At 54.2% G+C, this 10,906-nt stretch overlaps 1 protein-coding gene across 1 annotated transcript; it reads left to right on the forward strand.

Moving 5' to 3' along the window:
- Nucleotides 1-100: 100 nt before the first annotated feature.
- On the forward strand, nt 101-1,844 carry LOC142091639 (feather keratin Cos2-3-like). The gene is made up of 2 exons (XM_075171041.1): nt 101-1,167; nt 1,538-1,844. The coding sequence occupies exons 1-2, from the start codon at nt 1,016-1,018 to the stop codon at nt 1,842-1,844; spliced, it is 459 nt and encodes a 152-aa protein (XP_075027142.1). The 5' UTR covers nt 101-1,015.
- Nucleotides 1,845-10,906: the final 9,062 nt, after the last annotated feature.

Raw genomic sequence — 10,906 nt, forward strand, 5'->3', positions numbered from 1 at the left:
GGAGAGAGCAGCTGTGTCCTGGCCTGGAGAGGCAGGGTGGGGGGACTGCCAGCCATGCTGGGGCACTCTCAATATTGTTACACAGCAGCGTAGTGTGAGCTCTGCAGGGGCAGGAAAAGGAGGGCTCAGGAGGCAGGAGCTGCATTTCAGGGCCTCTCCCTGGACAGATCTCTAGCAGGCTGGTGCCATCACCTTTCAGCTGCACTCAGGCTCCTCCTGACCCTGGGAACCTGCTGCTCTGTGGTGCTCATGGAGAGAGCAGTGGAGAGGGTCCTCAGTATGAGCAGCACATTCCCTCGTGATGTGGGCACACAAGGACACACACACGCTCATGCACATCGGTGTAGAGTCATGCACAAGTTTGTGCTCCCATGTGCATTCACACAATCCCAGCTGCACACAGAAGCACACAAGACAAGAACACACGGAGGAACACATCCAACCGTGGCCTCTGCCAAGGAACCCTGTGGACAACTGAGGCAGGGCTGGGGCATTCTGGGGAAGAACAAGGTCCCAGGCATGCCCATGGCGTTTTTTGTGTGCTCACAGACTGCACAGAGAGGGGATGAGTCAAAACCAGCCAGAATTGTTTCCTGCGGGCAGTGTTAGACAGGATGGGGTCAAAACCTAGGAGCACAATGCACACCTGGGGAGGCAACAACAAGTGACCATGGGGGTGAGCTGAGGAGGGAGGGAAAGACAAGGACATGGCACGTCCTCATGCGTGGGAGCCCATGGTGTGCAGCTGAGGATTGCTGGAGCTTCTTCCTGAGAACAGCACTTCAAACAGCCCCACCAGAGTGACCCAGGCTGATGTCACTTCTCTGCTCTGGACACGTCCACCACGTGAGCTGAGTCTTCTGCCTGCACTGCTGCATTCCTGCCCTCGAAATCCTGGGGCCTTTCATCTCAACACTCAGGAGAAGCCTTCATTGGGGAATGGGCATGGCACAAACCTGGAAATGAAAAGGCAGCAGTGTTGGAAACCAAAGCACAGCCCATATCATTGGCTGCGATGGTTTGCATTCAAGATGAGCTGGTCAGAGAATTGTTACCTCTGCAAAGGGCCTCTGGTCCTGCGGCGATGAAGGGCAGGTATAAAAGCCAGTCCAGGTCCCTGCTCTCTCATCCCCTTCTCTTGCCTCCTTCTGCTTGGAAACCAGGTGAGTCTGGAGCCCCTTCTCCTCCTCTTCCAAAGTGAGATCTCTCCTCAATGGACATCTCAGCTGATATTGCTCTGTCCTGTCTTGGGGTTTGGATCTTCTTCTCATGAGAGAGGGAAGCAGGAAAAGGTCTGCTTAGAGAGAGGCTGGGATGTGTCTGAGGGGGCTTTTGGTTTACAAATTAGGAGAAAGCCTCTCCAGGCCAGGCTGCTCTTTGTAGGGTGATAAAGACCATGTCGCTGCTGGCATATTTTCCAGCTCTATACTCAGTAGTGGCCTTGGCTCCTTTGTGATAACCACGCTGCTCCTCACCCACCCTTGTGCTCTGATTCCTCCCTGTCCTCTCTCCCAGGCGCACCTCCGGACCCTTAAAGAATGTCCTGCTACGACCAGTGCCTGCCGTGCCGGCCCTGTGGCCCGACCCCGCTGGCCAATAGCTGCAATGAGCCCTGTGTCAGGCAGTGCCAGAACTCCACCGTCGTGATCCAGCCCTCCCCCGTGGTGGTGACCCTGCCCGGCCCCATCCTCAGCTCCTTCCCGCAGAACACCGTTGTGGGATCCTCCACCTCTGCTGCTGTTGGCAGCATCCTCAGCTGTGATGGAGTGCCCATCACCTCTGGGTGCTGTGACCTCTCTGGCATTTCCAGCCGCTACTGTGGCAGAAGGTGCCTCCCCTGCTGAAGATGCTGGGAAGCCCCAGGGAGACACCTTGAGGATCTAGAACATGGTGCTGGGCAGAGGATTGATCTTCTGGATTTGTTTTCAGCATATCTGACCGACCTTGCCTTCCTCTCCCTTTTCTTTGTTTGCTTTGGATCCCATTGGCTACAAGGTGCCATCAAGGCCAGCCTGGTGGGGTCCATCTGGCTCCTCTCTCCCCATGGGGCAGGCAGTTGGACATCATGCAGGTACATCTCCATGGCCAAGGACCGCAGACTCTTGGGATGCTCCCTCCCTTGGAACCACTGCCTCCAGGGCTCCCTGCACTGCTGATGTCACTTGGAGTGACTTTGTTTCCCTCTTTTGACTCATTAAAGTTCTGCTGCATTCAAGCCTGGCCTCCACGTGGTCCTTCCCTCTGCGGACACTCTCCACGCTGCCAAAGGAGAAGGGTGTTGCTCTGGGGTGGAAGGGGATGAGGGCACAACACGACCCTTCTCCAATCACAGAGGAATGGGAGGTTGGGACCCCCTGCAGTGTCTCCTCTTTTGGGCACCATCCCTTGGAGCTGAGGAAGTCATCCCTGGCTGCTCTGCTGCCAGGCACCATCAGGCCTTGCCTTGCTGTGTCTCTGCCCACAAATGCCCAGAGCGGCGGGAGGTTCTGAGGGGTCAGCAGCCCCATGAGCTCTTGAGGAAGGGCGTTCCTCTTGTTATGGCCAGAGCTGTGCTGGGGTGGTGGGGGCTGGGTAAGGGGCTCCAGAAGATGGTTTGCTTTGTAGAATGGCAAGAGCGCTAAATCAGGGAAGAGCCCCCTTGGGATGGCCCATAGCTGTTACTCCACCTTCCTCTCCTCTCCACTACCCAATCTAGTGGTCATGGCCAGCAGGCATAGCCAGCAGTAGCAGAGCGTGCAGGAGAACGTGAAGATCAGCAGGGACGAAGGAACTGGGTGCTCTTCCCAAGGGAGCTGCAGCTGGGCTCAGAGCTCTTGACTGCTTCATTGGTCCCCCCGAGAATTTGTGCTCAGGAATCAGCTGGCACTCGGGGGGGAGAGGTGTCTTTTACGTGTAAATCCCATCCCTTTTGATCAGTGGAAATGTCTCTGGGCAGCCACTATGGTCTCGTATCTTATTTCCTGCCATGAAAATCCAGATGTCTTGACAAAAGTGTACAAGTGGAAGGACGGAGAACCCCATACCAATGTCCTCCACCCAGAGGGAATTATGGCTAATGACACATGTCTCAGAACGACTGAAGGCCAAAACTTCATAAAGGCCTTTCCTTTGCATATCTGAATTCTTTTTTCCCAAATCATGCTATTAATAACCATCGTCTGCAGCAGCACAGTTGGACTTCCTAACCCCACCGCAGTAAACCATGGAATAAGCAGAAGGTCCTTCTTAATGATGATAGCATCTGCAATTATCCTTGTTGTAGACGGAGGGATGGCATTTCTTCTGACAGAGGAGTGAGCCCTTTTGCCAAAGCACTGCCAAAGTGCTGCTACGGGCTCTTGGCATGATCCCTGGTTTGCCTGCCTGACAAAACTGATCTTGGAAAGGTAGGAAAAGGGCATAGGATCCATGCGGGTTTTAGAACTCAAACTAAGGGCGTTGTTGCCAGAGGTTCTTTTTTTTTTTATGGTGATTTAAACCATGGACTGAGAGCGCTGCGGCTGTTCTTTACACCACTCTTACTCCCCTGCTGAACCCCTTGATTTACACCCTAAGAAAGAAGCATGTGAAAGCTGCTGGTATTTGTTCACGTGGAATGAACTTCTGGCCTGGTGGTAGTGTTTGGCAGTAGAAATGATGACTACATCTGTTTCCATTTGAAGAAAATGCTCTAAAAGCATGAGTGACCCAAATGGGGTAATCCTTCCATGGACGGGATCTGCACAGTGTGCGGTGCCCTGGCGAGGGGGCAACACATTGTACTGTGCTGTGGGAGTGACTGAGCACTGGCATAGGTTGCCCAGGGAGGTTGCCAAGTCTCCTTCCTTAGAGATACTCAAAAACCACCTAGACGGACTCGTGGGCAACTGGCCCTAGATGGTCCTGCTTGAGCAGGGGCGTTGGACCAGATGACCTCCAGTGGTCCCCTCCAACCTTGAACGTTCTGTCATTCTCTCGGTCTGTGAGAGCAGCTGATGTAGAGTAGCTCAGGGTTCCCAGCATCTGAAGGGATGGAACGTTATCTATGCTCTCCTCTCTTTCTTTCTAGACTTAGCGCTTATAAATGGCATTTTAAGGATTGCTTTGTAGAGGCTGAGTGCCTTTCTTACTGGTATAATTTCTGGTGTCCCAGCCTCCGTGTTTGCAGCCTGTGGGCAGTCTGGCTTGTCCCAGGCAAACCACCGCACTGCTGTGTGAATACATCAGAGGGGCACCGTTCCCTTTACGGAGCTGGGGCTGGTCCCACACCCCCACATCTCTCTTAGGGAGATTGCTTAGGACAGTTGGGTGCATCTAAGGCTGGAGGAGTTTTTTCAGTTGTAATGTGGGGATTCTTTCTGGCTGCAGCAATATGGATGTCCTCGAGGTTTTACGTTATCCCTGACCTACAGACTTGGGACGTGGAGAGGTTCAATGTCTGGAAATGCCATGGTAGCTTCAACTCTGCTGTGGTTTCTCTCTTTTCTAGTGAGAAAACAGCTGACTGAACCAGTGTCAAGCTCTTGAGCTCACTACAGCGGATGGTGTGTGATTCATTGCCTTAACTGTGGGGTCTGAAGGACTTGCCTAGAGTTATGCTGAGATGCTGAGAGCGGGCATTGAGCGTGCTGGTTCTCAGTGGGGGGTGTGTACGTTCATGCTCACATACATGTTCCTCTGGCTGTGCTCATGTGTGCATTCATACATAGGCATGTCTGTATGTGTGCGCGCGCGTGTGCCTGAGGTACTGCACATGCAAGCGTGAGTGTGCACAAATGTTGCACGTGTGTGTTTGGTCACGTCTGTTCATGAATGTGTATGTTTTATCACATGCATGTGACTTCATGCAGGTGAGCATGGATGGGTGTGACATTGGTCAGCATATATGAAAGTGTGTGGGCATACGCGTCTGCAGATGTGTGCTTTTATGTGTGTGCATCTCTGTACATGAGTGTGCATGAAATCTGTTTGCAAATACATGCGTGCTAGGACTATGCATACGTGTAAGCATGAGTGCTTGAATATCTGTGCATCCATGTTGGTATGGGGGGGTGGCGGTGCCTGTGTCTGCCCATGGGCTCCTTTGGGAACGTGTGTGCACACCTCTTTATGAGTGCACACGTATGAGTTACTCTTTGGGTGTGTGCAAGCTCGGGTGTGTGGTTGTGCCCAGGTGTGTGAGACCGTGTGTGCACACATATCTGTGTGCGTGCCTGTGAGTGCGCATACCTCTGCGTGTGTCTAGGGGTGCATGTGTGTGCACCCATGAGGGCATGGCAAAGGTCTTGCTAAAGTCAAGGTACACCACAGCCAGTGCCCTCCCCTTCCCACAGTGCCAGTCCCCTCCTCACAGAAAGCAATGAGGTTGGTGAGGCATGATTTGCCCTCGGTAAACCCAGGTGAGCTGCTCCCAACCCTCTTCTTGCCTTTCATGAGTCAAGCAGTGGCTTCTGAGATTATTTGCTCCATCTTCCTTCCAGGGAGTGAGTAGGGACTGTCCAGTCAGCTCCTTGAACACCCTTGGATGCATCTCAAGTGGTCCCAACTGATAGTAAGAGCTCGTTAATTGTTTCTTCTTCTACCGTGGGTGCTGCTTCATTCCTGTAGAGGAAGGCACAGGGATGTCGTAGGCCTGAGGAGAAGCCATACCAGTAAAAACTGAGGAGAAACAGGTATCGAGTACGTCAGCCTTTTCCCGATCATTTGTCACCAGGTCCTCTTCCTCACCGAGCAATGAGACCCCATCTCATCACATCTTAGCCCTCCGTTTGCTGCCCATAGGCTCGGAGACACCTTTCCTGGTTCCCTTCACCTCCCTTGCTGGTTTCCACTCCAGCTTTGCTTTTTCCTCCACATTGCAGAGGACCATGCTTGTGCTCTGAGGAGGCTCTCCTTGAAGGTTACCCAGCTCTCCTGGGACCCCCTGTGCTGCAGGGCAGTTTCCCATGGCATCCTGCCAAGCAGGTAGGTCCCTGAAGAGACCGAGATGTGCTCTTCTGAAGTCGGGGGCAGTAATCCTCCTGTCTGTCTTGGTCAGTCCTCCGAGGATCTCAAGGCCCACAGTCTCATGGTCACCGCAGGCAAGGCTGCCCTTGAACTTCACATCATCCCACCGTTCTTCCTCATTTGTGAGTAGCAGGTCTAACCGAGCCTCTCTCCTAGTCCATTCATGGATTGCCTGCATTAGAAATTTGTCTTCCCTGTGCCCCAGCCATGTCCTGGTTTGCTTGTGCCCAGCCAGTTTGCTCCTGCAGCAGACACTGGGGTGGCAAAAGTCACCCATGGGTACCAGGGCCTGTGACTGTGGGGCTTTCCCCAGCCGCCTGAAGAAGGCTTCACCTGCCTTCTCTTCTGGAGCAGGAGGTGTGTAGCAGAGAGAGAACCTCCCCTGCCAGTCTGTCCCCAAGGGTGGGCGCAGGGGACAGGGTCTGGGGCCCTGGCTAGCACAGGCGTTGGGAGGTCACTCATGTGACTCCGTGAAGCTTGGAGAGGGTCCGTCTGTAAAGCAGAGGCTGTGCTGGGTGTCCCCCACCCAGCAGAGTGAGGGACAGTGCCTGTCCCCGCGTGGGGAGTTTCTGCAGCAGCTGCTGCTCATGCAGGTGTTTCCCTTGAGGAGCCACCTCTGTGCCCAGGGATTAAAGGACAGAAGAACCCTTTAGGGGAGGAGAGCAGTGCTCCAGGCACAGTTTGGTCATTCCTGGCTGAGCAGACAAAGGACATGTGGTGCCGAACGTGCCCGTCCATTATACCGGAGGAGCAGGAGCAAGCAACCTGCTCCCACGGGAATGTTTAATGTCCCCAGAGATTCCTTGGAACGATGGTCCAGTGGGGTGGATGAGGCACCTGCTGATAGGAGGCTGAGGCTGGGGCTGTCTCCCAGAGAGCAGAGGGGAACGGGGGCCCATGGATGCCCCATGCTGGGAGCTGCCTGGGTCGAGCTTTTCATTGTCTGCGTTTGTTGTGTTTTATCATTGGCCACGCAGACAGGAGAAGGAGAAGGTACAGCAGCTCTTTACATCACCGCCATGGCTGAAGTTCAGGAGGGAAATAACACAATGGAACCAGTTTTCATGTGTCCCTGTCTCGAGAGAAGACAAACCCAGTTGCTGTCGGGGAGGATGGATGTGCCTCCTCTTCTTAATAGTGGTCAAGATGAACAAATCTCTAATATAGAAATGCAAGGCTCACGTGTGTGCAGCTTGTACTTTACCAGAGAGCTGAGCTTTCCCTGCATGTTTACATCACTGACAATAAGAAGACTGCGGCTTCATGTGGTGTGCTATGGGAACATAAACTGCATAAACTGGTGTCTGGAATGGACAGGAAACATTACATCATGGATAGCAGAGTCTCCTCAAGCCTGAGGAGATCAAAACACCACATAGAATCCATTTGGGGAGGGAGGAAGCTTCCTGAGCACAGCCTCATTGCCCATCCCCAGCCTCAGCATCTGCAGTGAAGGGGAAATTCAAATTGTAACTGCTCAGCAATGGTAATTGGTGACCAAGGAATGATCTGTCATGGAGGGCAAGAAGGCCCAACTTCAGAAGGAGTTAAAGGGGCTGGAAGCAGGGATGCCCGAGACAGAAGGACTCCCTGTAAGGGAGTGCAGTTTCCCTTGGTGCTGAGATAAGAAATGGCCCCAGCATTGTCCTGCAGCCCTCCTGGAATGGAGAGCTCAGGAGCCACCTTGGGGCAGGAGAGCTGGATTGAGGGATGGACCCATGGCTGGGCTAAGGCGCCCCATGCAACCGGTCGCGGGATTGGTGCTGATGCAAGTGTATATAAGGGATGTGCCTGTGATGCATCTCTGCAGACCCCTTGAAGAACCACTTATGGCGGTAGGACTCTGCCCAATGCATTGTTCATTAACTTCTTTTTGTAATTGTTTAATCACAAACGTGTGTTTGTTTCACCTCAAGGGGTAACACAAAAATCCCCCTACAGCAGCCTGCTGCAGATCTGGCTTGTCCCAGACACACCGTCCCCTGCTGCTGTGGGAGCTCATCACCACAACACTGCTCCCTGTGTAGGAGCTGCAGATGATCATCGAGCCCTCTAACTCCCCTGAGGAGACTGCAGGGAGCCCGAGGGGTTGTAAGGCTTCATTTGTACGTTGGTCTCTTTGCTTATTGGTTAGGAACATGGAGAGCGTCTGGGCCTTTGGCATTGGGGCTGTTCTGTGTGGTTTGCTCTGCCCCTCAGGCACAAACATCGCACTGGGACGGGCTGAACATCTGGAGATAACTGATGGCTTGACTCAAGTCCAGTTTGAGCCTTTACTTATTCAAGAGAGCAAACAAGCCCACAAATCTCTGTCAAAATGCCCTCTAGGGGCCTCTGGGTGGGGCTGGTCAGTGCGTGATGGACCTAATTAGTCCTGGGCTTGCAGGAATTTACTAACACTGAGCCTGAGGGGCTGAGAGCAAGCCCCTGGCAGCCTGGTTCCCAGCAGGCTCTGTCCTACAGTCATGGTCACCATCTCCAGAGCCACTGACACCGGCCCCTTTCAGAAAGAGGGTCTTGTCCTGCAGATCCCTGGGTGCAGAGGGGAAGCAGCGCTGCCAGGGGACACCTCAGGGCCCCTTCCCCCAAGCTCAGCCTTGCCCAGACACATCCCCTCCCTCCCCTGGGTTGTTGCGCAGCCAAGGAAGCTCCCTGCACCAGGGTGTCTTGCACAGCACAGAGGTACAAGGCACTGTCAGAGACCTCGACTTCCTCCAGCCGCAGGAGGCTGTATTTCCCCGTGGTGTTCAGCAGCGTGGTGAGACGGCCATTGCGCTTGGGGCCAGCTGCTGCATGGTATGAGATACGCTGTGGGGCTTGGCCTTTCCTCTGCTGGTACCAGAGCAAACCTCGAAAGTCAGAGGTCTGGTATGTGCAGGTTGTTTGGAAGGTGTCTCTCTGCCTCACCGTGAGTTGTCCTTCTTGCTGGGTGACGGTGGTCTGCCCCATGGTGCCTGGAAGAAAGTGAAGGTCAGCAGCTCTGCAGGGAAAGGCTCTGGGAAGCAAACCAGGAGTGGATGCAAAGCCCTGGTGGAGAAGGTTCCCTGTCCCTTGCCCTGCAGGAAAATCCTGAGGCTTGGGGACAGCCAGGGGAGAGTGGTTCTGGGCAGGAGCTTGGAGCTCTCAGCCCGGCGTGGACCCTGAGGAGAGCTGTGCTGTGTCCCTGCTCCTGCTCCTACTGCCCAGAGGACCAGGGAACAGCCTGTCATGCCTGACCTCTGTGCGCTGGGACCAGCAGCCCTCCAGCAGGCTGAGGGGCCTATGTAGTTCCTTCCCCATTGCTGTCATCTCCAAGGGCTCCTGGGTGCCTGAATACATACAAAGCTGAGCTGAATGGTAGAAAGAGGGAGCCCTGGCTGTGTTGACAACCAGGAGAAAACTGGAGGCCATGGCAGACATACGCCAGCCAGGAGGCAGACTGGGGCACCCTATTAATGTCAATGGGATGAAGGCTTTAAAGTCCCGGTAGCAGCATTGACAGGATCTGGTAATTTGTGTTTGGAAAGGGAAAAATATGGGAGTGCAGCGACAGCTGAGATCTCCTATGGTGACAGCAGGAGCATCAGAAGAGAGAGGCAGAGAGAAATGGATTGAAAGGGGAGAGAAGAGCTCGAAAAGGGGTCTGAGGTCTCTCTCCTCTTCTCTCCACTCTCCTTTCCAACAGCAAAGGCGTCTTGAGAGAACCGGTGCAAACCCACAATTATGAGGTGACATTTCCCAGCGTTTTCCTGTAATTCAGGAGTAGTTCCCCACGTGGTCCTGATAAGGCTGGCGAGGGTTTCCTGGGGGGAAGATGAAGTCTGCATTGATGAAAAGCCAGGACTTACCCAGCCGTTGCCCCAGGAAGGCAGCGAGGACGAGATATCCGAGGGGCATGCCGAGACCAACCTGCCTGTTTGCTGAGCGAGAGAGAGTCAGAAAATGAGAGAACAGAGCTGCCAGAAACGACTCTGCTGGGGGAGCAACGGAAGAAGCGGGGAAGAGAAAGGATCTGTTCTTGCTGTGCCTGAAATGCTCCTTCTGGGTTTCCCCCTCCTCCAGCAGCACCACCTGTGGCTCCCCCAGCCAACGGCAACTGCACATTTCCACAACGGGGGCCCTGGGGGTCTGGGGGCAACAGTCGTGGGAAGGGGCTGTTCCCGCTCAGCTCGCAGTGGAGTCCTCACCTCCCCAGCTAGAATCGCCTGCTCTTCTGCACACCCACTGCCGGGCCATTTGGGAGGTCAGGGCTTTCTTCCCCACTGAGGGTTCACATCTTCCCCTGGGGTCCTCAGCTCTCTGGGGACATTGTTATTTCTTCTGGGAACAGAAGTCTCTTCTATTTCTCTCATGTCTCCCCTTTCTTTCCTCAGCTGCCTGGGAACATCGCCCCTGCCCCAAATCCCCCAAAACAGGAGATGAACCCTGCTGTGCAGCAGCCCAGGGTCTCTGGCTGTGTCCTGTTCTGGTGCGAGAGAGGAACCTGGCTCCAGCACTGCTGTTAGATGCCACCAACCCCAGGATGACAAGGAGAACCTACTCCTACTCTGGGGAAAGGGTGAGGGGTCAGCAGGGAACAGGATGGGGGATCAGGGGGTCACCCCCTACTCCCAGGGAGCCCATGGGGCACCCATTGGAGTGCTGCACTGCGAGGGGTGGGGATAGGGCAGCCCTGCACCCAGAGCTGAAAGGGTGATCCCGTGCCCCAGTCGTGGCAGAGATAACAAACTGTTCATTACCGTTAAGTTAACCTGACCTGAGCAGGCACGGAGCTGGGCTGTGCTGAGCTGTATATATCACTTGGCAAACTGGGCAACGTTCCACTAACACGTCCTTGTCTTGACCTAGGAGTGAAGCACCGTGCTTTCATACAAATGTCCTTTTGCACAACAGTAGAAATCAGGAGTGGTTTATTTCCAAGAAAATCCCATGAAAACTTCAA

The sequence above is a fragment of the Calonectris borealis genome, chromosome 22 (assembly GCF_964195595.1).
Source record: "Calonectris borealis chromosome 22, bCalBor7.hap1.2, whole genome shotgun sequence".
Lineage (NCBI taxonomy): Eukaryota > Metazoa > Chordata > Aves > Procellariiformes > Procellariidae > Calonectris > Calonectris borealis.

What these genes read in the sequence shown, in the direction of transcription:
- LOC142091639 (XM_075171041.1), top strand. Translation starts at nt 1,016, where the DNA reads ATGGTTTGCATTCAAGATGAGCTGGTCAGAGAATTGTTACCTCTGCAA. An exon ending in TCTGCTTGGAAACCAGGTGA is followed by an intron (nt 1,168 to 1,537) that starts GTCTGGAGCCCC and finishes GGACCCTTAAAG; the next exon opens with AATGTCCTGCTACGACCAGT.